Genomic DNA, 25,851 nt, shown 5'->3' with positions numbered 1-25,851 from the left:
CTCAAAAATCGATGATCTCTTTGCTCACTTCTCCGAGCTCTTCTGACCTGGACGTCCATGAATAAGGCGATTCCTGGTGATCCTGCTGTTCTTTTACTTCTCCGCAAGCTTCAACTTTCAAAACAGGTTCAAGTCTTCGCAGCCTTTTGCGGTATCAGGCTACTGTGAGCAGGTGTCCCCTCTCTCTCGCTCTCTCTCTCTGGAGGCTGCAACCATTGGTTGTCTTCATTGCAGACTATCTACCTGCAGAAAATCTGTTAAAATTTATCTGGACTCAAAAGACAATAGCCTATTGTCCTGATCCAATATACAAAGTCCAGAAGTCTGGTTTCACAGAGCCACCTGGGCCTTCCATTGTTCCCAGGTGTTAACATCTGCTTGGTCCATTTTCATCTTCAGAATCACTGACTCCTTGTTTACGATCTGAAAGTTTTGGAGGGTGAAACACATTGTTCTTCAGGTGTTACCTCTGCAGTCTCTGCTTTTTCAAACAAAAGCCTTTGATCTGTGTTTCCTGTTGTTCTGGTGACAAAGAATTCTATCTTGCCCTTTTGTGGAGTAGATGTGAGGTCACCTGATCTTCCAGACTCCATCTTAAACTTTTAAAAATCACCATTTTTAAAACATAATCATGTTACAAATTCCAGCATTTCTAACAATTATGACCAGACAGGATTGATGCAGAGAGAAAGATCAGATGATCCATTGAGTCTGTCTGGTTATCCAATCGTACCCCCTCCTGCCGCTGGGTTAACATTCCAAGGCAGCCTTCCAGCAACACCCACAAGCGGCCATTCTCCATATGAGAGTCTGCGCAATCAGTGCCGTGGGCTATTGCACTGTGTAAAGCATCATGACCAAGCCTCATCTTGTCCTCACCCAACATCCTCATACACAGCCGCACGTTCCAGGAGAGGGCAGCATTCAGGCACGAGATTCCTGGGTGATTTTCAGCCCCTTCTCAGAGCCCCAGGCACAGAGGCCAGTGGTAGCGAGTCCTCCTGGTCTGGCCAGGAACATTAATCTTGACACTAACTGGGAATCATACCTGGGGAACCCAACGCTCCCTGGGGAATTGCACTTAACAGGAGCTTTTCTAGCCGCTCTGGAGAGGGTCAGTTAACCCCAGCGCAAGTGGTCAGCTTCCAGTTGCTGCAGTCTTACACACAGTTAAAGAATGGCTAACCCTCTCTCATAACTCCAGAACATCCCTTACACTTTCTTATGCCTCCTGGGTTAATGTTACTCTCGCTCTCTCTGCTACCTCCTTTCCTTTCCAAGCTTTTCACCATGTTCTTTTCACTCCATCCTCCCCAAAAGTTTCCCACTTCCTCATTGGTACCTGTGGAATTATATCTCAATCACACAGCTGGTCATTGACCCTGTCACTAGACAGTAAGCCCTGGGGGAGGGGGAAATCACCGCCGAGTCTGATGCTGCCCTCGCTAGACACCTGCACAGGAATAACCTTCAGCAAATGTCACTACACAGTGAATACACCTCCCAAAGCCAGGAGCACTGTACCTGTGCAGACAGAGCTGCCTTTTTATATCAACTGTCACAACCTCAGGACGTCACACCCAATGAAATACTTTTGAAGTGCAGTCCCTCTTGTAATATAGGAAACGAGGCAACCAGTTTGGGCACAGCAAGATCCCATAGACAGCAATGTGATAATCAATAGATAATGGGGAAGAAACCTGTTTTATTGCAGTCAATGGAACTGAGGATGGGGTACTGAGTGCTGAGCAACCTGTCTGACATCGGATTCTGCCCCAACCTGTTTTTAGGTGTTGGTTGAGGGATGAATACTGGTCAGGACACCAGGGAGAACTCCCCTGCTCTTCTTCCAATAATACCCCGGAATTTTTCACAAATAGGATATAACGGCACTGGAGAAAGTACAGAAACGATGAGTCCAGCATCGAATTTGCATTCAAGCTTCTGGAGTAACTCCAAGAGTGAGAATGTCTCTCCCACAATCTCAGCTCCGATCAGCACAGCTTGTTGATGGAGGCTGCGACATTCCAGGTCCCTGCAGATACTCACTGCCTTCATCAGCCCATCCACCTGGGAGACCTCACATAGCAAAGTGTCTTGGAGCAAAATTAAAAACAAAGGAATTCCCCAGAAACTCCCATAACCATCACTGTACATAATAGCTTGCCTGAAACTAGTGCGCTATGTGTTGGTGTGTCTGTGTGTACACATGTGTGCAAGCTTTTCGGGACATGGGAGAGATGCCAAGGTCTGGTGTCTGTAGATCAGCCCCCACACCCTGTCCCCACCTCAGTGAGAGTTGGTAGTTTCAGGAAGGGTGAAAATTTTGATGGATGGATGGAAGTGAGGAATAATCCCAGGGCGGTCGGCTCCATTTCCAGAACTCTGGGTACGGATGAGGTTTGCATTTCACACCAGCCTTGGACTCACTCAACCAGTTCCTGCCCCGACATAGTGCGGGAGGCACCCGCTAAACCAGGGACACCAATCACACAAGGACTCTCACTCCTGAACTGGCTGACGACACAGAGCAACTGGACTGAACGACTGATGGCAGCGAGCAGAGAAAAGAGGACGTAACCAACCAGGCCATTCTGCCCCTTGAGCCTGTTCTATTAGATCGTGGCTAAAATGCAACATGGAGCAAAAACAAAAAGAGAAAATACAAAAAATGCCTTAAACCTACGAACATCTCCCTCTCTAGAAAGTTTAATCTTTGAAGTAGAGGAAGGAATTGTTTTTATCAATGACTTTGGGGAATTGAGGTAGCAGGAGAGATTCCAAGCTTGATCTGATAGTCCCCATTGAGACAACTATAGGAAGGAGTCAATTCGGGCTCAACACCCCTGAACTTTGGGAGCAGTAATGTGGGGGAGGGGTTCAGCTGAGCCCTGCTGCAATGTGCAAAAAGGATAGGGAGGCACTGAAGGAGGTGCAGAAAAGGTTTACACAGACAATACCAGAACTAAGAGGTTATAACTATCAGGAAACAATGAACAGTCTGGGTCTCTTCTCTAAAAAAGGACAGGTTGAGGGGTGACCTGATCGAGGTCTTTAAGATTACGAAGGATTTAATAGGATAGATGTAGAGATATTCTTTCCACTTGTGAGGGAGACCAAAACTAGGAGCTATAAATACAGTCACTAATAAAGCCAATAGGGAATTCAGGAAAAACCTCTTTCCCCAGAGAATAGCGAGAACGTGGAACTCATTCCCACAGGGAGCGGCAGTGAATCGAATATATACATTCAAGGGGAAGCTGGATGAACATACAAGGGGCAAAGGAATAGAAGGATATGTTGATATGCTGTGAATTCTTTGTATATGGGCGTCAGGTTAGCAGGGGGTTGGCTCAGCTGTAATGCCCTCGTTGCTGAATAGTCAGCTGCCAGCGTCCTTGGAAGAAATCGGCATCTTGAGGAGGGGAGCAGAGGAGGAAGTGGGAGGGAGGCCAATTGAAGGAAAGTAAGTGAACTGCATACATACACTGCGATATATTCAGTGACTCCAGCTCAGCAACTAAAGGGTTAAAAGCTGAGCTGACATGGTCTCCAACACAAACTTCACACAGTCTGATTGGAACAGGAGACCGGCCTCCAGTTAATCTTTAATCTCTCCGTCTAAACAGGAGATACTCTCCACCAATACAGATTTACTGTTTCAACACGAGGGGCAGGGGCGGGGGGCAGGCAGGCGCGGGGGGCAGGCAGGCGCGGGGGGCAGGCAGGCGCAGGGGGCAGGCAGGCGCAGGGGGCAGGCAGGCGCAGGGGGCAGGCAGGCGCAGGGGGCAGGCAGGCGCAGGGGGCAGGCAGGCGCAGGGGGCAGGCAGGCGCAGGGGGCAGGCAGGCGCAGGGGGCAGGCAGGCGCAGGGGGCAGGCAGGCGCAGGGGGCAGGCAGGCGCAGGGGCGGGGGGGGGGCAGGCAGACGCAGGGGCGGGGGGGGGGCAGGCAGACGCAGGGGCGGGGGGGGGCAGGCAGGCGCAGGGGCGGGGGTGGGGCAGGCAGACGCAGGGGCGGGGGGGGGGCAGGCAGACGCAGGGGCGGGGGGGGTGCAGGCAGACGCAGGGGCGGGGGGGGGGCAGGCAGACGCAGGGGCGGGGGGGGGCAGGCAGACGCAGGGGCGGGGGGGCGCAGGCAGACGCAGGGGTGGAAACAGATCATCACAGATCCTGGGGTGATCGTTTTGGCCTCAGGTCACTCCAGAATGGATACAATCTCAGAGCTGAATCAAATATTCAACTCATTGCATCTGAAGCCCAAATGCCAACCCCAGAGTAAACAGCAGAATGTTCAAACCCTGCTGCTGTTCTCACATTACACAGACTGCACAAAGTCATCCTGTTCCTCATCTGAATATTCTTTTCTTCCTCTCTCCCAGCCCCACAGAGACTATTCTCTGAACCTGTTCCCCCACCTCCATCCCTACCCAGGCTCCAGTCCAGGGACCCTAGACCCTTGTTCATTGCTGCCACGTTCCTTCTCGAGCCTCGACCTTCTTGGAACCACCTCAACTGCCCTTCCCTCTTTCAGCTAAACAGGCTGGAGACAAAAGTTAGGAAATTTGAAGGTAAAGGTGGCCAGTTCCCTCCACAACCTGCTGCAATAACCACACCACCACCCCCCCAACCCCCACCGTTCGTTAACAGAAGGATGAAATCCCTTCTCCCCAACTCTGCAACAACTTATACAACAACCTTATCGAAGGAAACCATCCGAAGAATTTTCACAGGAATACGAGACAATAACTGGACACTAAGCCAAAGGAAGGGTTGCTGTAAGGGACTGCACAGGAGGGAACAGCGAAGAGTAGAAATGCAGTGAAATTGGAGATTCCGGGGGACAGACAGGCGTTTCTGTAAACTTCACTGAGAGTCCCACATGATGTGTTGCCTCCCTGGTGCTAAGGTGCAGAATGTTCTACAGAGGGAAGGCAGTAAACCTAAAGTTGTGGTAAACATCGGTACCAATGACAGAGAGAGGGCAGGTATTGAGGTCCAATGATCAGGTGCCATGGGAGGAAGTTAAAAAATAGGACCTCAAAAGGTAGTAATCTCTGGATTACTCCCAGTGCCATGCACTTGTTAGAGCAGAAATAGGAAGAGATGGAGGATCAATACGTGGCTTGAGGTGCAGGAGGGAGGGTTTCAGATTCCTGGGGCATTGGGATCAGTTCTAGGGCAGGAGGCGCCTATTTAAAAGGGGCAGGTTGCACCTCAACAGGACTGGCACCAATGCCCTCGTGGGGAGGTTTGTTAGCGTGGTTGGGGAGGTTTTAAACTAAATTGGCGGGGGGGGGGGGGGGGTGTGGTGGGTGGGCACCAGCACATAGGAGTAGAAAAGATAAATAAGATGCATAAGGTGAGAGTGTTAGATACGACTAGAGAAGGGAGTAATTCCATATTAAACAGGAGCAGACTAAGAAAAACTTCTGGGAATATAAAGACAGGATTACAGTGCATTTATGTAAACACACAAAGTGTGGTGAATAAGGCTGGTGAGCTAAAAGCACAGATAGCCGTGTGGGTATATGGTGTGGAGGCAATAACAGAAATATGGCTTAAAAATGGTGAGAACCGGGCGCTTAATATTTAAGGACACAGTGGTCAGAAAAGATAGAGAACGAAGAAAGGGAGGTGGCTGGCAGTACTGATTAGAGAAGACACTGTAGTGTTGGAAAGAGAGGATGTCCTTGAGAATCCATTTGGTTAGAGTTGAGAAGCAAAAAGGGGATAATCACCCTATTGGGGGTTTTCTATAGGCTTCCGAATAGTGAGCAGAGAGAGAGAAAGAGGAGCAAATCTGCAGGGATATCACAGATCTGCAAGCACTATAGAGTGCTGATAGTGAGGAACTTCAATTCCCAAATATCAATTGGGGTAACGTTAGACAAAAGGGTAAGAAGGGGGTGAAATTTCTGAAATATGTTCAGGAGAACTTTCTTGACCAGTATATGTTCTCGGTCCAACAATGGAGGAGGTATTGCTGAATCCGGTGTTGGGGAATGTAGGAGAACTCTTGGCTAAGAGTGATCACCATACCATAAGGTTCAGATTAGTAATGGAAAAGAGCAAGGAACAATCTAAAGTATAACTTCTAAATTGGAAGAGAGCTAACTTCATTGGGATGACAGGGGATCGAGCCAGCGTAAAATGGAACTAAAGATTTACCTGTAGGAACAATGGATGTTCTTTACGGAGATGTTTCAGGTACAGGCCAAGTACATTCCAAAAAGGGGGAAAGGCAGGGGAAGCAAAACGAGGGCTCCTTCATTGCAGAGGGAGATAGAGAATATGATGAAATAAAAAGAGAGTACACAATGCATGTCAGGTGAAGAGAAAATGAGAATAGAATGGCAGTTAACATAAAAGGGAACCCAAAAATCCTTCTACCGGCATGGAAATAGTAAGTGGGCAGTAAGAGGCAGGGTGGGACTCAGTAGGGACAAAGAGAGTGATATATGCTTAGAGACTCAGGGCAAGGCTAGAATACTTAATGAGTACTCTGTATCAGTGTTCACTAAGAAAGAGGATGCTGACAAAATATCGGTGGAAGCGGACTATAAGTAATGAATGGGGTTAAAATTGAGACACAGGAGATACTGGAGAGGCTGGCTATGCTTAGAGTGAATAAGTCTCCTGGTCTGGATGGCTTGTATCCCAGGTTGTTAAAGGAAGTGGGGATGGAGATAGATATGGTAGATAGATTCTTGATAAGCAAGCGGGTGGAAGATTATCGGGAGTAGGTGGAAATGTGGAGTAATCAGTTCAGCCATGAACCTATTGAATGGCGGAGCAGGCTCGAAGGGCCGAGTGGCCTACTCCTGCTCCTAATTCGTATGTACTTATAGCAGAAGGGCTTTCCATAATCTTCCAATATTCCTTGGATACGGTGGAGGTGCCAGAGGATTGGAGAGGGGAAAATGTCACACCCTCATTCAAGAAATGGTGTAAACATAGAAAACAGGAGTAGGCCATTCGGCCCTGCTCCGCCATTCAAAAAAGATCATGGCTGATCATCTAATTCAGTACCCTGTTCCTGCTTTCTCCCCATATCCCTTGATCCCTTTGGCATTAAGAAATATATCTATCTCCTTCTTGAATATATTTAATGACTTGGCCTCCACTGCCTTCTGTGGTAGAGAATTCCACAGGTTCACCACCCTCTGAGTGAAGACATTTCTCCTCATCTCGGTTCTAAATGGCATACCCCGTATCCTGAGACTGTGACCCCTGGTTTGGGACTCCACAGCCATCGGGAACATCCTCCCTGCATCTAGCCTGTCTAGTCCTGTTAGAATTTTATAGGTTTCTATGAGTTCCCCTCTCATTCTTCTAAACTCTAGTGAATATAGGCCTAGTCGACCCAATCTCTCCTCATACGACAATCCTGCCATCCCAGGAATCAGCCTAGTAAATCTTCATTGCACTCCCTCCATGGAAAGAACATCCTTCCTCAGATAAGGAGACCAAAACTGCACACAATACTCCAGATGTGGTCTCACCAAGGGTCTGTATAACTGCAGTAAGACATCCTTGTTCCTGTACTCAAATCCTCTTGCAATGAAGGCCAACATACCATTCGCCTTCCTAACTGCTTGCTGCACCTGAATGCTTGCTTTCAGCGACTGGTGTACAAGGACACCAGTTCTCGTTGCACCTCCCCCTTTCCCAATCTGTCGCCATTCGGATAATAATCTGCCTTTCTGTTTTTACAACCAAAGTGGATAACCTCACATTTATCCACATTAAACTGCATCTGCCATGCATTTGCCCACTCACCCAACTTGTCCAAAAAAGATTGGTGTCTCTTTGCAACCTCCTCACAGCTCACATTCCCCACCACCACCATCCCCCCCACCCCCCTCCAGCTTTGTGTCGTCTGCAAACTTGGAAATGTTCCATTTAGTTCCCTCACCCAAGTCATTAATGTATATTGTGAATAGCTGGGGCCCAAGCACTGATCCCTGCAGTACCCCACTAGTCACTGCCTGCCACCAGGAAAAAGACCCGTTTATTCCTACTCTCTGTTTCCTGTCTGTCAACCAATTCTCAATCCATGCCAGTATATTACCCCCAATCTCATGTGGGACCTTATCAAAAGCCTTCTGAAAATCCAAATACACCACATCCACTGGTTCTCCCTGATCTATTCTACTAGTTACATCCTCAAAAAACTGCAGAAGATTTGTTAAGCATGATTTCCCTTTCGTAAACCCATGCTGACTTTGCCCTTTTATGCTTTCTAGGTGTCACATCCTTTATAACAGACTCTAGAATTTTCCCCACTACTGATGTAAAGCTAACTGGTCTGTAGTTCCCTGTTTCTTCTCTCCCTCCATTTTTAAATTGTGGGGTTACATTTGCCACCCTCCAATCTGTAGGAACTGCTCCAGAGTCTATAGAATTTTGGAAGATGATCACCAATGCATCCACTATTTCCAGGGCCACTTCCTTTAGTACTGTGGGATGTAGATTATCAGGCCCTGGGGATTTGACCCCATTAATTTCCCTAGCACTATTTTTTTTTTTACTAATACTGATTTCCTTCAGATCCCCCCCTCTCATTAGACCCTTGGTTCCCTAACATTTCTGGGAGGTTATTGGTGTCTTCCTTTGTGAAGACAGAACCAAAGTATGTGTTTAATTGTACGGACAGTCCGAATAACTACAGCCCAGTTATTTTAACATCATGGTGTGTAAGGTTTTAGAAACAATAATGAGGGAAAAAAATCAACAGGCGCTTGGAGGGGTTGAGGAGAACCAGTACGGATTTGTAAAAGACAGATCGTGCTAGTCTAATCGAATTGAATTGTTTGATGAAGTAACAGAGAAAGTTGATTCAGGGAATGTAGTGGATGTTGTCTATATGGATTTTGAGAGAGTATTTGACAAAATACCACATAAAAAGCTGGTTAACAAAATTGAGGCTCACGAATAGGAGGGTCAGTGTCAGCTTGGATAAAAATTGGCTTAAGGACAGAAAACAGCGAGTTGTGGTAAATGGTTGTTTTTCAGACTGGAGGATGGTAGATAGTGGTGTTCCCCCAGGGTCAGTGCTCGGTCCACTGCTGTTTTTTGCTATATATAAGTGACTTGGATATTGGAAGAGAGAGTAAAATTTCAAAATTTGCCAATGATGCCAAACTTGGAGGAGGGGCAGACAGTGAGGATGATATGAACTGCCTACAACAGGACAAAGAGAATCTAACAGAATGGGCAGAGGGGTGGCAGGTGGAATTTAATAGAGAGAAGTGTGAGGTGATGCATTGTGACAAAAGGGATAGGGAGAGACAATATATATATATTAATGGTAGAGTTCTAAAGAGTGGGGTGCATGTGCGTCGATCTTTGAAGGCGACAGGACATATTGTGAGAGTGGTTAGTCAAGCATGTGGGATCTTGGGCTTCATAAATAGGGGCATTGAGTACAAAAGCAGGGAAGTTATGCTGAACCTTTATAAAGCTCTGGTTAGGCCCCAAATAGAGTACTATGTCCAGTTCTGGTCACCACACTTTAGGAAGGACGTGAGGGTCCTTGAGAGGATGCAGAGGAGATTTACCAGAATGGTTCCAGGGATGGGGGATTTTAATTACAAGGTTAAGGTGGAAAAGCTGCGTTCATTCTCCTGAGAACAAAGGAGATTGAGGGGAGATTTAATAGAAGTGTTACAAGATAATTACAGGCTGAGATAAGTTAGACGAGGAAAAGCTGTTCCCATTAACTGCTGGTACAAGGACTAGGGACAGAGATTGAAGGTTTTGGGTAAGAGGGGGCAGGGGGAATATGAGGAAGAATTTTTTTTACACAGTGAGTGGTAATGACCTGGAACTCTCTGCCTACGAGGGTGGTGGAAGTGGAGACAATCACTGACTTCAAAAGGAAATCGGATGGACATTCAAAGGAAATAAACTTGCAGGGTTACAGGATAGAGCGGGGAAACAGGATTGATTAGATTGCTCTACGGAGAGCTGGCACAGACTCGATGGCCTGAATGGCCTCTTTCTGTGCCATAATTCACAACCTGAACTACAGCCGTGACCAGCCGATAGGGGAATTAGTTCAAAATGGCAGCAGGGTTTAATAAGAACCCGAACCAACCAGATAGGGGTATCCCGCAGGATGTCACCCTGGAATTCCGAGCTGGGACTATCTGGAATGGGGTTCCAACCCTGCAGCTTCTGACTCTTAGGTGGGAATTCTACCACTGATCTAAAGACTGGGTCAAAGTGCAAGGTTAGGAATCAAATGGAGGAATTTAGAACAAAGAACAAAGAAAATCACAGCACAGGAACAGGCCCTTCGGCCCTCCAAGCCTACGCCGATCCAGATCCTCTATCTAAACCTGTCGCCTATTTTCTAAGGGTCTGTATCTCTTTACTTCCTGCCCATTCATGTATCTGTCTAGATACATCTTAAAAGACCCTATCGTGCCCGCGTCTACCACCTCCGCTGGCAATGCGTTCCATGCACCCACCACCCTCTGCGTAAAGAACTTTCCACGCATATCCCCCCTAAACTTTTCCCCTGTCACTTTGAACTCGTGACCCCTAGTATTTGAATCCCCCACTATGGGAAAAGGCTTCTTGCTATCCACTCTGTCTATACCTCTCATGATTTTGTACACCTCAATCAGGTCCCCCCTCAACCTCCGCCTTTCTGATGAAATTAATCCTAATCTACTCAACCTCTCTTCATAGCTAGCGCCCTCCATACCAGGCAACATCCTGGTGAACCTCCTCTGCACCCTCTCCAAAGCATCCACATCCTTTTGGTAATGTGGCGACCAGAACTGCACGCAGTATTCCAAATGTGGCCGAACCAAAGTCCTATACAACTGTAACATGACCTGCCAACTCTTGTACTCAATGCCCCGTCCGATGAAGGAAAGCATGCCGTATGCCTTCTTGACCACTCTATTGACCTGCCTTGCCACCTTCAGGGAACAATGGACCTGAACACCCAAATCTCTCTGGACATCAATTTTCCCCAGGACTTTTCCATTTACTGTATAGTTCACTCTTGAATTGGATCTTCCAAAATGCATCATCTCGCATTTGCCCTGATTGAACTCCATCTGCCATTTCTCTGCCCAACTCTCCAATCTAATTTACTTGGAGCTCCTCCCACTCTGACCCTGTAAATTCACTGTGTGTAACCACACTTCCTACAAAGAAACTTGCTTAGACCACACCCGAAGTGCGGTGAACAATCCTGATCTTCATGTTACAAAAAGGAAATAGAGGCACTGGAGAAATGCAAATCTTTTTTGCACTAAGAACATAAACAAAAGCAGGAGGAGGCCATTCGGCCCCTTGAATCCTGCTCCACCATTCAACAAGATCATGGCTGATCATTTACTTCAACTCCATTTATCTCCATATCCCTGAATACTCTTGAATATGTCCAACCAATGAGCATCCACAGCTCTCTGGGGTAGAGAATTCCAAACATTCACAACCCTTTGAGTGAAGGAATTTCTCGTCACCTTCAGAATTCCATGTTTCAATTAGTTCACTCTCATTCTTCTACACTCTAGGAAATATTTATCCGCATAAAACAATCGCCTCATCCAAGGAATTAGTCTAGTGAACCTTTGTTGCAATTCCTCTAGGGCAAGTATGTGGTTCTTTAGGTAAGGAGACGGAAACTGCACATCGAAATCATAGCACAACTGAGAGGTTCGAACTAGCTAGAAAGATTTAACAGGATGGGGCTCTTTTCTCGGAAAAAAAGGTTGAGGGGTGATCAAATAGAGGTCTTTGAGATTGTGATGGGTTTGATAGGATGTAGATAAGACCTGTCCAAAATGTAAATATAAAATAGTTAACAATAAATTCAATAGGAATTCAGGAGAAACTTCTTTACTCAGAGAGTGGTGAGAATGTGGAACTCACTAACACATGGAGTGGTTGAGGTGAATAAAACAGATGCATTTAAGGGGGAGCTGGATAAACACATGAGGGAGAAATAAATAGAAGGGTATTGTGATAGGGTGCAATGAAATAGGGTGGGAGGAGGTTCATGTGGAGCATAAACACACACACACTTCGAAGAGGGGCAGGGGAGTTCTCCCCAGTGTCCTGCTCGATACTTATCTCTGAATCCAACATCACTAAAAAAAAACAGATTATCTCCTCACTACCTCATTGCTGTTTGTGGGAGCTTGCTGTGCACAAATTGGTGGCTTTCCTACATTACAACAGCGACTACACTTCAAAAAGTATTGACTTGGCTGTAAAGCACTTTGGGACATCCCGGGATTGTGAAAGGTTTTACAGAAATATCAGTCTTTCTTTTTCTATCACTGCTGCATGCTGAGAAACAGCTTCAATATTAACAGATGCTCAGTAAGTCTTAAAATCAACTTACCCATTCGTCTCCAAGCCAGAGGATTGTGGGTTCAAGCCCCACTTTAGGACTTGAACACACAGTCTAGGCGGACACTCCCTCCTGGCTGAGGAGGAGTTCATCTCACGCGGCCTCCCTCATAAAACTATTGGGAGTCCGTCATCTCCTGATAGCTAGACTGGAACAGTGATGTGGCGTGGTGGGCGCGAGGGGGAAGAGAAAAGTAAATTATAGAAAATAGGAACAGGAAGAGGCCACTCAGCCCCTTGAGTCTGTTCCATCTTTCAACGAGACCATGACTGATCTGTACCCTAACTCCTTCCACCCACCTTGGCTCCATTTATACCCTTGTCTAGAAAAAAATATCTATTGCTCGCAGATTTAAACTGATTAACTGAATTCCACACTTCCACCATCCTTTACGTAAAGAAGTGTTTCCTAACTTCAATCCTGAAGGGCCTGGCTTGGATTTTAAGATTATGACTCCCCCACCAGCAGAAAAGGTTTCTCTCTATCTACACTTACAATTCCTTTCAAAATCCTAAAAACTTTGATCAAATCACCTCTTAACCTTCTATATTCCAGGAATACAAGTCTAGTCAATGTAATCTCTGCTCATAATCCAACTCGCGGAGCCCTGCTAACATTCTACTGAATCTGCTCTGCACTCATTCCTTTCTCAGGTGAGTTGCCCAGAGCTGTACACAATATTCCAGATGTGGTCTCACCGGAGCTTTGTATAATTGTAACTGCACAGGAGCGATGGAGAAACGAGAGTGCAGATGTGGACACAAGGGAATCACCACAATGAAATGGGTAATGGGGAGGTGGGTTACTCACCACAGGAACAGCAGATGAAACAGTTGGTGTGGTAGAGATTGCCCATGGCTTGACAGGCTTGGCTTGCTCCGTAAACTCCCTTCCTGCATTTCACACACATCCCTGAGGGAGAAAACAAACCATAAACACACACATGGAGTTTATTTCAGCAAAAATTAAGTTCAGCTTGTGCTGCGTTTTAAAATCCACAACCCCAGTCCCTCCAGTAGAAATATTGCAAGGCTTCATTACATATCTGCCCTGTTACAGGCTTGATGGAGGAACCAAGACATACAGGTCAAATAGTTCTGTGATCATAGGAATAGGAGTAGGCCAGTCAGACCCTCGAGTCTGTTCTGCTGTTCAATGAGACCTTGGCTGATCTGTGAGTTAACTCCATCGACCCGCCATGGCAACATATCCTTTTATAACCTTGTCAAGCAAAAAATTACCATCTCCCATTTAATTAGAATCATGGAATGGTTACAGCACAGAAAGCCATTCGGCCCGTCACAACCATGCCGACTCTCTGGAACAGCTACTCATCTAGTCCCACTCCCCTGCCTTTTCCGTATGGCCTGCAAATTCTCTCTCTCCAGATAATTATCCAATTCCCTTTTGAAAGCCACGATTGAACCTGCCTCCACCACACTCTCAGACAGTGCATTCCAGATCCTAAACAAACACTCACTGAATCTGCCTCCACCACACTCTCAGACAGTGCATTCCAGATCCTAAACACTCACGGAACCTGCCTCCACCACACTCTCAGACAGTGCATTCCAGATCCTAAACACTCACGGAACCTGCCTCCACCACACTCTCAGACAGTGCATTCCAGATCCTAAACACTCACTGAACCTGCCTCCACCACACTCTCAGACAGTGCATTCCAGATCCTAAACACTCACGGAACCTGCCTCCACCACACTCCCAGACAGTGCATTCCAGATCCTAAACAAACACTCACTGAACCTGCCTCCACCACACTCCCAGACAGTGCATTCCAGATCCTAAACAAACACTCACTGAACCTGCCTCCACCACACTCTCAGACAGTGCATTCCAGATCCTAAACACTCACTGAACCTGCCTCCACCACACTCTCAGACAGTGCATTCCAGATCCTAAACACTCACGGAACCTGCCTCCACCACACTCCCAGACAGTGCATTCCAGATCCTAAACAAACACTCACTGAACCTGCCTCCACCACACTCCCAGACAGTGCATTCCAGATCCTAAACAAACACTCACTGAACCTGCCTCCACCACACTCCCAGACAGTGCATTCCAGATCCTAAACAAACACTCACTGAACCTGCCTCCACCACACTCCCAGACAGTGCATTCCAGATCCTAAACAAACACTCACTGAACCTGCCTCCTCCACACTCTCAGACAGTGCATTCCAGATCCTAAACACTCACGGAACCTGCCTCCACCACACTCTCAGACAGTGCATTCCAGATCCTAAACACTCACTGCGTAACAACATTTTCCTCATACCGCCTCTGGTTCTTTTGCCAATCACCTTAGTTGATGCCCTCTGATTCTTGACCCTTCTGTCAATGGGAACAGTTTCTCTCTCTCTCTACTCTGTCCAGACTTCGTGAGCAGCGACTGCTTTTTGAGAGAGTGTTTCTACCCCCCTGTGGGTGACAAAATGGTTCCTAGTTTCACTCCTGAATTTTAAGGTTACAAACAGTACGACTAACAGTTTCTTTCTGAATTGAGGGGTCAGTTACTTAAATGGAAATGTTGCTTGAGGTGTATTTAAGCAAGTTGCACTGTTTTAATTAGACAGAACCAGTTTGCAAGCTTACACAGTTGGGTCTAGATCTCACAGTGGCGAGATATTGAAGGATATTGTTTGAAATGTGAATTAGAAAGGAATGTAACTTAGTGATAACGACAGTTTTCCTTTCATAGCAACATCTATTATAATAGAAAACCAAGGCTGTACCAACTGTTAGTGGTTCACCACCTTCTCAAGGGCAACTCGGGATGTGCAATAAATGCCAGTCTTGCCAGTGAAGCCCGCATTCCAAACATCAATAAAGCGAACTTCAGACTGCAGCCGAGGGGAGAGTCGGAGAGGCCCTGGGCATTGCTAGAGTTTCAGATACTGCACTTCACTGTAGGAAGGTCTCGGTATCTCCAGTTCACTCGTCCACAATAAACCAGCTCAATACTGAGGGACCCGGACAGAATTTACAATGTGACATTCAGGAAAGGAGGAGAGTACAGGAATACAAACAAATAACAAACTGAATGGAAATTTAGCAGCAAGTGCCCACGGCCTTATCAACTATTACCTTATAGATGGACTTCAATGGATTGTAGAGGAGTGGGAGAATGTAGGAGGGCAAGGAGAAGGTAGAGGAGGGGAAGGGAGTGGGGAAGGGACAGAGAAATGCTTGAAGACGTGTGATGGATCATTATTATGGCAGGTGAGACAAGGAGAGATTGGAGAAAATGACTTGCACTTAACAGCATTTATCAAGAGCTTTATAATCAATGAGGTATTTGTGCAGCGTGTTTACTGTTGTATTGCAGGAAATGCAGCAACCAATTTGCATACAGCAAGCTCCCCGATACAGCAATGTGCTAAATAACCAAATAATACGTTCTTTAGGTTTGCTCCAGGGATAAATATCGGACAGGACGCCTGGATAACTCTCCTGTTCGACTTCCAATAGAGCTGTGGAATCTTTTACATCCACCCAAAAAATCAAGCAAGGGCTCTGTTTAACATCTCATCAGAAAGACAGCACCTATAACAGTGCAGCACTCCCTTCAGTACTGACCCTCCGACAGTGCAGCACTCCCTTCAGTACTGACCCTCCGACAGTGCAGCACTCCCTTCAGTACTGACCCTCCGACAGTGCAGCACTCCCTTCAGTACTGACCCTCCGACAGTGCAGCACTCCCTTCAGTACTGACCCTCCAACAGTGCAGCACTCCCTCAGTACTGACCCTCCGACAGCGCAGCACTCCCTCAGTACTGACCCTCCGACAGCGCAGCACTCCCTCAGTACTGACCCTCCGACAGCGCAGCACTCCCTCAGTACTGACCCTCCGACAGCGCAGCACTCCCTCAGTACTGACCCTCCGACAGCGCAGCACTCCCTCAGTACTGACCCTCCGACAGTGCAGCACTCCCTCAGTACTGACCCTCCGACAGTGCAGCACTCCCTCAATACTGACCCTCCGACAGTGCAGCACTCCCTCAGTACTGACCCTCCGACAGTGCAGCACTCCCTCAGTACTCCACTGAGTGAGTCAGCCTGGATTTTTGGGTGGGACTCAAACCCACAACTTTCTCTCAGGTGCGAAAGCTACTACCCACTGAGCTATGGCGAACATGGACTTACTTGGAAACCATCATGGCCACGTTTATATACGGTGTCGTTGGGACAAGGGAAAAGTCAGGAGGAACAGTGACACTGGTCACTGTGATACTGAGGCACAACAGGCAGTAAAAAACTCCAGCCCATGATTTTTATTGTCGCGATTTTGTTAAGATAAAACTGTTCTCAAACTGCTGTGACCAGTGACAGTCCTGTACCCATTCCAGCGTTACACACAACTCTCTGCAGACGCAATCTTAGTCTGGAGGGACACAGCCTGTAATCAAAAGGTTGGATGTTTCTCAGTTCAGTTGAGCAAACCTCGAGCTGCAATAGTTACACAGCAGCCAAACTTCAAGCCAGCAGAAATGTCACACAACAACGTACAACGACTGTCAGCCACCTTCCTCTTTCTGCTGTTGGAATTTTTCTTGCAATAAAAGAGTTGATTAGCTAGAGGTCACATTCCCCGAGAGGTCAGGGTGGAATGTGGCACAATCTACTGTACGGTTACTGCCAAATTCTGAGCAAGATCTTTCAGACCCGATTACAGGTCTGATAATACAGCAGCGTTCAAAACAATTCTCAGCTATAGCACCAAGGTCAATCTGTCACCTGCAAACAAGGAATGATAATCAATTACTACCCTCCCAAATGAGAATAAATCATTCAACTCTATACAGAGATCAAATGCCTTTATAATCTTGCAAATTAATTGTGGAAGGCACAGTCTGGCCAAGTTTTGCATCCTAAACTATGGCACCGGTTTGACTATGGGACTACCCTAGTTTGGCTGCAAGGTTGCAGAATAAAAGTTTGCAGAGCTCCTCCCCCAAACTCAGTGGGGATGAAACACACAGACAAAGCCAATCTGCCCAGGAAGATCCCAGGCTTCATCGCTGCCTCCTGCTAAATAGCAGTTGCATCATCAGGTAAAGGGAGGCAGTGGAGTAGGGGTAATATCGCTGAACTAGTAATCCACAGGCCCAGGCTAATGCCCTGGGGACAGGGGTTCAAATCCCACCACAGCAGCTAGTGGAATTTAAATTCAATTAATAAATTCAAGCAATTAATAAAAATCTGGAATTGAAAGCAGAAATGGTGCCATGAAACCATCACTGATTGTTGTAAAACCACATCTGGTTCACGAATGTCCTTTAGGGAAGTAAATCTGCTGTCCTTACCTGGTCTGGCCTACATGTGACTCCAGACCCACAGAAATGTGGTTGACTCTTAACCGCCATCTGAAATGACCCAGCAAGCCACTCAGTTGTCAAGGGCAATTCCAGATGGGCAACAAATGCTGACCTTGCCAGTGACGTCCCACATCCCATGAAAGAATTTTTAAAAAAGGTACTTTCTCAGGCTTCAGTTGCCACCTCTCTAGTTGTTGCCTACATCGCCAAGTGTTTGGTCACAAAAAAAAAACCTCCCCCTTCCCACCGGAATGCCGTTTCCAACCACGTCCACACATAGAGACTGGGAATTTCGAAACAGGCAGTTCATCTGCCTCTCTGAACATTGGCCAAACTGTCTTTTTGAAGTCAGTGCCCCTTTAATTATCAAATCTTATAGCACAGGAGGAGGTCATTAAAAGCCCATTGTGTCCGTGCCAGCTCTTTGAAAGAGTTACACTATTAGTCCCGCTCTCTTGTGTTTTCCCCATAGCCCGACAATTTTTCCCTTTCAAGTATTTAGCCACTTCATCTTTTGGAAATTCCTGTTGAACCTGCTGGCATCACCCTTTCAGGCAGCACATTCCAGAATAGAGCAACTCGCTGCGTAAAAAACATTTCTCATCTTCCTCCTTTTTTTTCTGCCAATGATCTTAAATCTGAGCCCTCTGGTTACCAACACTCCTTATTTACTCCAGCAAAACCGCTCACAACTTTGATTTACCTCTAGTAAATCTCCACAGAACCTTCTCTGTTCTAAAGGAGAACGACCCCAGCTTCTCCCGTCTCTCCACATTACTGAAGCTCCTCATCCCTGGGCCCATTCTGGTAAATGCCCTCCGCACCCTCTCCTTCCTAAAATGCAGAGCCCAGAGTTAGGCTCAGTACCCCAGCTGCAGTCTAACTAGGGTTTTCGAACTTCCTTGCTTCTGCACACTATGCCTCTGTTCATAAAGCCAAGGATCCCATATGCTTTTTTTTTTAAAAAAAAAGAAAACTTCTCAAAGTCTGCCCCACACCCAGGTGTTCAGATCACCAGACACAACGAATTATTCATTTCCAGCTCCTCCTGTTCCCACTTTCAAGTGGGAGAAAATCAGAATTTTGTTGGAATTTCAAATCTTCAAAGGCAACTCCACAAAACAGGAAAACAGCAGCTTAACAGGCCAGAGAGAGAGGAATGAACTCTCCAACAGTTTACCAAGAATTGAAAACTTCAACCTAGAAAGCAGAAAGCAAGTGCAGCCATCACATGGCACTGTTCAAAGTGTAGCAGAGTTCTCCCTGTTTCCTGGACGATAGCAACCCCATAACGAATATCATAAACAGATTAAGGACTTACATTGATATAGCACCTTTCACAACCTCAGGATGCTCCAAAGTGCTTCACAGCTAATGAAGGGTTTGTGTAGTCACTGTTGTAATGCTGGAAACACGGCAGCCAATTTGCGCACAGCAAGCTCCCACAAACAGCAATGTGATAATGACCGGATAATCTGATCCTCCAGATAATTAGTGATATTGCTGGAGAGATCAATATTGGCCTGGGACACAGGAGAGAATTCTCCCGCTCATTGGACAGTGCTGCGGAATTCTTACATCCACTGTAAGAGGGGGCAGACAGGGCTTCGATTTAAAGACTTATCCAAAACACAGTGCTCAGTACTACACTGGGAGCTTCAGCCTAGATTTTATGCTCAAGTCTCCGGTTATGCTCAACTCCACCTCGGCGGCCCCAGGTGGCACCGCTGCACCTCCTCCCACTCCCCCTACACCTCAAACGGACACCACTCAGGTGGTTTACACAGCCTCCGGCAGGGAAGGGAGTACCTATCCGAATGGAAGGAAGACGCAAAGAAAAAATAAACAGCGAGAGGCATGTCCCCTGGATACTGTGGCTCAACCCGAACCTGATCTCAGCCCAAGGCCCGATCTCAGAGAACCCACCCGCCCTCAGGTAACACAGGGCCCTGAGGGACAGGGCCGATTTGCTGGAGGGAAGCTGTCTCCTGATTCGAGTCCCCAGGTTTCCCCTGCCACCACCACCATCAAGGCTGTAAAGTCTGGGCAGGAGCTCCCTACTTTTCAGGTTGGAGGGAAGTAGGAGATCCCTGTAGATGTAGCCCCTCCTGAGGGAGCGAGTCGAGTCCTGCTTGTGGAGGGGGTGCCCAGGGACACTCCTGAAGAAGCCTTCCCATCTGCCACTGGGTCAGGTGCCCTGCGTGGAGGGGAGGGCGAGGCTCTGAAGGATCCGGACGGAATGGGCCTCCTGGTCCGTACCTATTACAGTGCGTCGTTCTCTCCGGATTCGTCCAACGAGGACGCGCGTATAGTTTTGTGGGAAGGCCTGCTGAAGGTCAGCTTGGAGGGCGCCGAAGGATGGGAGGCTCTGCTCACGTTGGTGGAACTGACCGGTGCCCTCCACCAGCTGTCGAGGGGCAAATCCCCAGGGCTGGACGGGCTGACCGTGGAGATCTCAGGGCGTTCTGGGACGTCCTGGGGGGGGGGGGGGGGGTGCGATTACGCGCTGTTCCTGGGGGAAAGGCAGTACTGACCCTCCGACAGTGCAGCACTCCAATCAGGGTGGATCATGTGGGCCAGCACGGAGCCCAGGTGAGTAGACTTAGCCCGGGCAAAGATCTTATAATCTGTGCTGAGGAGGGAGACCAGACACCAGTTCTGGTGTGCCCCTCTTCGGCATTAGTCCAACACGGTCCCGGGCTGGTCCATCCAGGACAGCATCCACCTGGTCCAGAACCTGATCCATCTTTCCCAGACGACTGGTCTGTCGGTTACTTTTCCTTCGATCAGGAGAAGGCATTTGACAGGGTGGATCACAAATATCTTTTCGAGACTCTGCGCGCATTTGAACTCGGGCCGCATTTTGTAGCCCGTGTCAGACTTTTATACGCCGCTGCAGAGCGTCTGGGCAAAGTTAACAGGGCCTTGAAGGCACCCCTTCGCTTTGGGAGAGGAGTGCGTCAGGGATACCCCATGTCTGGCCAATTGTATACCATCTGCGCGGAGCCTTTCCTGTGTCTGCTTCGCAGGAGGTTGACGGGCTTGACTCTGCGCGAGTCATCCTCTCGGCTTATGCCAATGATGTGCTCCTCGCGGTCACAGATCCCGCTGGCTAGCGGAGGATGTGCGACTGCCAGCAGACCTTTTCAGACCTCCCCCACCGGCGGAGGAGAGCGCCTCGGCTGTCCGGGCGACCGACTCTGGGGAGGGTCTGACGGGCGGAAGAGTAGCCGAAGCCCCCAGGACGCCCCTCACTGCGGGTAACGAGTGTCTCAGGAGTGCAGAGCGCTCCCGGCCGAGCTGACCCCCGCTCAGCCAGAACTGCTCATTGGTCCCAAGCCCCAAAACCCCCCTTGGCAGCCGGTCCCGCACAACCCGAGCCGCCTCTTGGAAACACCCTCCGTGCCATTCCAAACAGCGTGGAGGGGTTTCCTGTACGGACACCTCCTGCACACTCTCCGCTTCCTCACCCTTGTCAGTCACCTGGACACGCCCTGGCGGTCCGCGTTGCCATCCGGCGGTGAGGGAAAACCCCGATGGAGGTCTCTCTACGCGGGAGTCCTCCCCTTTACATCGGGGACCTGGGGTGGAGGGTGTTGCACAGGGCAGTCCCGTGCAATAGACTGTTAAGTAGCTTCATGGACTCCCAGGCCGCCTGTAATTTCTGCTGCCTGGACGAGTCCGTGTTCCATGTGTTTATGGAGTGTGTGAAGTTGCAGCCTGTTCGGGTATTTAAAGGGGCTGCTCCTCAAGTTTTGGTTGCACTTCAGCCCCACACTCCTGAACTTTGGGAGAAACATTGGGGCTGGGGGAGAAACTAAACTGTCCCAACACTTAAATAAATAAAGAAAATACTTTAAATACACAGGTCAATTGACATCTGATGGAGAGCTAGGCTTTGAAATGAAGTATCACCAGCCAAAACCTTTGGATCTCTCTTTGACATCCTTCCTAAAGTTTGGTGTCCAGAATCGGAAACAATACTGCAGCTGAAGCCAAACTAGTCTTTAATTCAGGTTTGGCATAACTTCCTGTCTTTGTTTATAAAAGCAAGAAACTAAAATAGTGACTAATAAACCCAATCGGAATTCAAGAGAAATTATGTTATCCAGAGAGTGGTTGGAATGTGGAACTTGCTACCATGTGGAGTAGTTGAGGTGAAAGGAATAAAAGAATATGTTGATTGGGTGCAACAAATGAGAGGTTGGGAGAAGGCTTGTGCGAAGCATATACTCCACTTGGGCTGAATGGCCTTTTTCTTTGCTGTACGATTCTATGTAAAATACTCACCTTCCTTTTCTCTTCCTATCTGACTTACTGCATTGTTTATTTCAGATCTACTGCTTTGGCATTTAACTTCACACAAGACCTTATCTGGCACTTGAAGCCACGATGACGAGCAGCGGTGGGTGGGAGGTGGAGTGAGATTTCTATTCACTAATCCACAGACATATTCCCCATTGTCCCAAGGTCACTGATTCAATTTACATTAAGTGAATCTAGAAGTCACCCAAAGGGTAATGACCCACAGCTTTTAATCAGTTCCCTACTCAGAAATGGCTGCCTCCGAGAGACGATTCTGACGGTCAGGACTCCTCAGCATCATCACAAACCTGCAGAAAATACTTTCAAACAAGCACAAGGTCCATGATCAGATTTACCAAAGGCTGAGTGAGTAAAAAAAAAATCCAGAATTAAAAGCGAGTCTAATAGGGGATAGGAGAAGCGTTAAATGAATATTTTTCGTCAGTATTTACAGTAGAGAAAGAAAATGTTGTCAAGGAGAATACTGAGATACAGACTACTAAGCTAGATGGGATTGAGGTTCACAAGGAGGAGATGTTAGCAATTTTGGAAAGTGTGAAAATAGATAAGTCCCCTGGGCCAGATGGGATTTATCCTAGGATTCTCTGGGAAGCCAGGGAGGAGATTGCAGAGCCTTTGTCCTTGATCTTTATGTCGTCATTGTCGACAGGAATAGTGCTGGAAGACTGGAGGATAGCAAATGTTGTCCCCTTGTTCAAGAAGGGGCGTAGAGACAGCCCTGGTAATTATAGACCTGTGAGCCTTACTTCGGTTGTGGGTAAAATGTTGGAAAAGGTTATAAGAGATAGGATTTATAACCATCTTGAAAAGAATAAGTTCATTTGCGATAGTCAGCACGGTTTTGTGAAAGGTAGGTCGTGCCTCACAAACCTTATTGAGTTTTTTGAGAAGGTGACCAAACAGGTGGATGAGGGTAAAGCAGTGGATGTGGTGTATATGGATTTCAGTAAGGCGTTTGATAAGGTTCCCCACGGTAGGCTATTGCAGAAAATATGGAAGTATGGGGTTGAAGGTGATTTAGAGCTTTGGATCAGAAATTGGCTAGCTGAAAGAAGACAGAGGGTGGTGGTTGATGGCAAATGTTCATCCTGGAGTTTAGTTACTAGTGGTGTACCGCAAGGATCTGTTTTGGGGCCACTGCTGTTTGTCATTTTTATAAATGACCTGGATGAGGGTGTTGAAGGGTGGGTTAGTAAATTTGCGGATGACACGAAGGTCGGTGGAGTTGTGGATAGTGCCGAAGGATGTTGTAGGGTACAGAGGGACATAGATAGGCTGCAGAGCTGGGCTGAGAGATGGCAAATGGAGTTTAATGCGGAAATGTGTGAGGTGATTCACTTTGGAAGGAGTAACAGGAATGCAGAGTACTGGGCTAATGGGAGGATTCTTGGTAGTGTAGATGAGCAGAGAGATCTTGGTGTCCAGGTACATAAATCCCTGAAAGTTGCTACCCAGGTTAATAGGGCTGTTAAGAAGGCATATGGTGTGTTAGCTTTTATTAGTAGGGGGGTCGAGTTTCGGAGCCACGAGGTCATGCTGCAGCTGTACAAAACTCTGGTGAGACCGCACCTGGAGTATTGCATGCAGTTCTGGTCACCGCATTATAGGAAGGATGTGGAAGCTTTGGAGAGGGTGCAGAGGAGATTTACTAGGATGTTGCCTGGTATGGAGGGAAGGTCTTACGAGGAAAGGCTGAGGGACTTGAGGTTGTTTTCGTTAGAGAGGAGGAGGAGGAGAGGTGACTTAATAGAGACATATAAGATAATCAGAGGGTTAGATAGGGTGGATAGTGAGTCTTTTTCCTTGGATGGTGATGGCAAACACGAGGGGACATAGCTTTAAGTTGAGGGGTGATAGATATAGGACAGATGTTAGAGGTAGTTTCTTTACTCAGTGAGTAGTAGGGGCGTGGAACGCCCTGCCTGCAACAGTAGTAGACTCGCCAACTTTAAGGGCATTTAAGTGGTCATTGGATAGACATATGGATGAAAATGGAATAGTGTAGGTCAGATGGTTTCACAGGTCGACGCAACATCGAGGGCCGAAGGGCCTGTACTGCGCTGTAATGTTCTTCTAATAGTGACCATGAAACCATTGTCGATGGTTCCAAGAACCCATCAGGTTTACTAATTGTCCTTTAGGGAAGGAAATCTGCCGTCCTTCTCTGGTCTGGCCTACATGTGACTCCAGACCCACAGCAACGTGGTTGACTCTTAAATGCCGTTTGAAATGGCCGAGCAAGCCACTTACTTCAAGGGCAATGAGGGATGGGCAATAAATGCTGACCTTGCCAGTGACACCCACATCCCACAAAAAACAAATTTAAAAAGCGCAGTGCAGTGTGGTACTGGGTCTCGGTGCAACAGGCCCCAGCACCTTGGGTGCAACAAGGGGCCTCAGTGGCCCCCAAACTGTCCTCCTGGAGCCTGGACGAGGAGGTACAACCAGAATTCCTACTCCATCTCTAAAAACTGATATTTTATATATATGGATTGCTGGGTGGAGAGAAGAGAGCCCAGGAGTGGGCCAATACTGGCGGAGGGGTGCCCCGGAGCGGGCCAATACTGGCGGAGGGGTGCCCCGGAGCGGGCCAATACTGGCGGAGGGGTGCCCCGGAGCGGGCCAATACTGGCGGAGGGGTGCCCCGGAGCGGGCCAATACTGGCGGAGGGGTGCCCCGGAGCGGGCCAATACTGGCGGAGGGGTGCCCCGGAGCGGGCCAATACTGGCGGAGGGGTGCCCCGGAGCGGGCCAATACTGGCGGAGGGGTGCCCCGGAGCGGGCCAATACTGGCGGAGGGGTGCCCCGGAGCGGGCCAATACTGGCGGAGGGGTGCCCCGGAGCGGGCCAATACTGGCGGAGGGGTGCCCCGGAGCGGGCCAATACTGGCGGAGGGGTGCCCCGGAGCGGGCCAATACTGGCGGAGGGGTGCCCCGGAGCGGGCCAATACTGGCGGAGGGGTGCCCCGGAGCGGGCCAATACTGGCGGAGGGGTGCCCCGGAGCGGGCCAATACTGGCGGAGGGGTGCCCCGGAGCGGGCCAATACTGGCGGAGGGGTGCCCCGGAGCGGGCCAATACTGGCAGAGGGGTGCCCCGGAGCGGGCCAATACTGGCAGAGGGGTGCCCCGGAGTGGGCCAATACTGGCAGAGGGGTGCCCCGGAGTGGGTCATTATGAAAGATATGACAGATGCGGCTATTTCAATCTCTATTTCACACATGGCTGCCCTCCATCGCCAAGATTCAAAATTGAGCAACAGACAGGAATTAATTTCTGCAAGTAGAACTTCAGTGGAAGAAGTCCCCACAATCTTGGAGCAATGTTGTAAACACTCTCTCTCCTGTCTTTCATAGGGGAAATTAATTGCCAGAATCCTCCATGTAAATTCAAACCAACAGGGTGTCCAATGGTGAGCTCAAATTCAGAAACCAAACGAGTCAAAATTGCTGTGACGGTTGGAACAGGTTAAGATAAAACTTTAGTATAATCAGCTTGACAAAGAGTGACATGGACAACTGGTTTCTCTCAAAAAACACTGAATCCCTATACTGGGAGTGTATGCACACTGAGATGACACTCATTTCCTGCAGCATTAGCACATGGATTTCTCTCTCATGTGGGTTCCAAAGACCCTTTCAACAAAAAGTAAAAGCTACTTTTATATTGCATGAACATTCTCAATAATCATCTTCCTGTCTAACGCCGCCTCTGCATGCAGGGAAAAGAGGTAATTGGAACTTTGAGGAGACTCGTCTCTCTTGTAACTATCAAAGACATCTTTTTATTTGCTATCGAGATATAGACAACATTA

At 48.0% G+C, this 25,851-nt stretch overlaps 1 protein-coding gene across 1 annotated transcript in view; it reads right to left on the bottom strand.

Annotated features, from left to right (window-relative positions):
- wtip (WT1 interacting protein) overlaps positions 1–25,851 on the bottom strand; it is a 57,919-nt gene that overhangs the window by 19,288 nt on the left and 12,780 nt on the right. Inside the window, exon 2 of the mRNA XM_068049040.1 lies at positions 13,189–13,290. Coding sequence (XP_067905141.1) covers positions 13,189–13,290 — 102 coding nt within the window. The remainder of the gene's footprint in view (positions 1–13,188; positions 13,291–25,851) is intronic.

Source organism: Heterodontus francisci, chromosome 17 (genome assembly GCF_036365525.1).
Source record: "Heterodontus francisci isolate sHetFra1 chromosome 17, sHetFra1.hap1, whole genome shotgun sequence".
NCBI lineage: Eukaryota > Metazoa > Chordata > Chondrichthyes > Heterodontiformes > Heterodontidae > Heterodontus > Heterodontus francisci.
This window is presented reverse-complemented; position numbering and strand designations above follow the sequence as displayed.